Source organism: Colobus angolensis, unplaced genomic scaffold, assembly GCF_000951035.1.
Source record: "Colobus angolensis palliatus isolate OR3802 unplaced genomic scaffold, Cang.pa_1.0 Scaffold250, whole genome shotgun sequence".
Lineage (NCBI taxonomy): Eukaryota > Metazoa > Chordata > Mammalia > Primates > Cercopithecidae > Colobus > Colobus angolensis.
In genome coordinates this window covers 327,444-328,126 of record NW_012115711.1, presented here as the reverse complement: position 1 = coordinate 328,126, position 683 = coordinate 327,444, and the positions used below count along the sequence as shown (strand labels likewise).

The window sequence follows — 683 nt, the reverse complement described above, 5'->3', positions numbered from 1 at the left end:
CTTCCGCCCACCTCCCCCCATGGCCCGCTGCACGCCTCTGGGCCCCCTGGCACAGCCAACCCCCCCAGTGCAAACCCCAAGGCCAAGCCAAGCCGGATCAGCACCGTGGTCTGATGAATGGAGAGAGTGAGCTGAGGAAAAGGAAAGTCTGGGGAACCACAGGAGAGGGACCTTACACCCTCTTTGCTTCCTCGGTTTTTTCAAAAATATATATACACATAGCAACGTCCTCCTCCCCATGTCCTCCCTGCCTTGGGACCCGTCCCCTCACCCCCAGCAGTTGCCATGGGGTTTCCTTCCAGATTCGAGGATCCTTGCCACTTGAAGCCTGGACTCAGGGTGCTCCAGCGCTGGGGAGTGGTGAGGGCCTTCCAGAGATCCTCGTTCTCTTTCTCCTGTCTTCTTCTTCCCCACTTTTCCCTGGAGGTCTAGCTCTGTGGCCTCAGACCTCTGGGCCTATGTGAGCTCCCTGTCAGCTCTGGCTGGCGGAGAAGGGCAGGTGTCCAAAGCTGTCGAGGTGAAGGCTTCCTCGGGGCTCCTCTGGCCGTGTGGGGCTAGGAGAGCGCTCTGTAGAGTTGTGGCCAAACCTCAGCTGGCTTGGCCCTCTCTCTGACCTCAGGGCCTGGCCACACACTTCCATGTGTCTTCTTGCCTGCTGGAGGACACGGACCGTCGATTCACTC

At 59.6% G+C, this 683-nt stretch overlaps 1 protein-coding gene across 1 annotated transcript in view; it reads left to right on the top strand.

The window, feature by feature from the left end:
* Positions 1–223, top strand: part of IQSEC2 (IQ motif and Sec7 domain 2) — a 90,149-nt gene extending 89,926 nt beyond the window's left edge. The window contains exon 16 of the mRNA XM_011946591.1: positions 1–223. Coding sequence (XP_011801981.1) covers positions 1–114 — 114 coding nt within the window. The 3' untranslated portion in view covers positions 115–223.
* Positions 224–683: the final 460 nt, after the last annotated feature.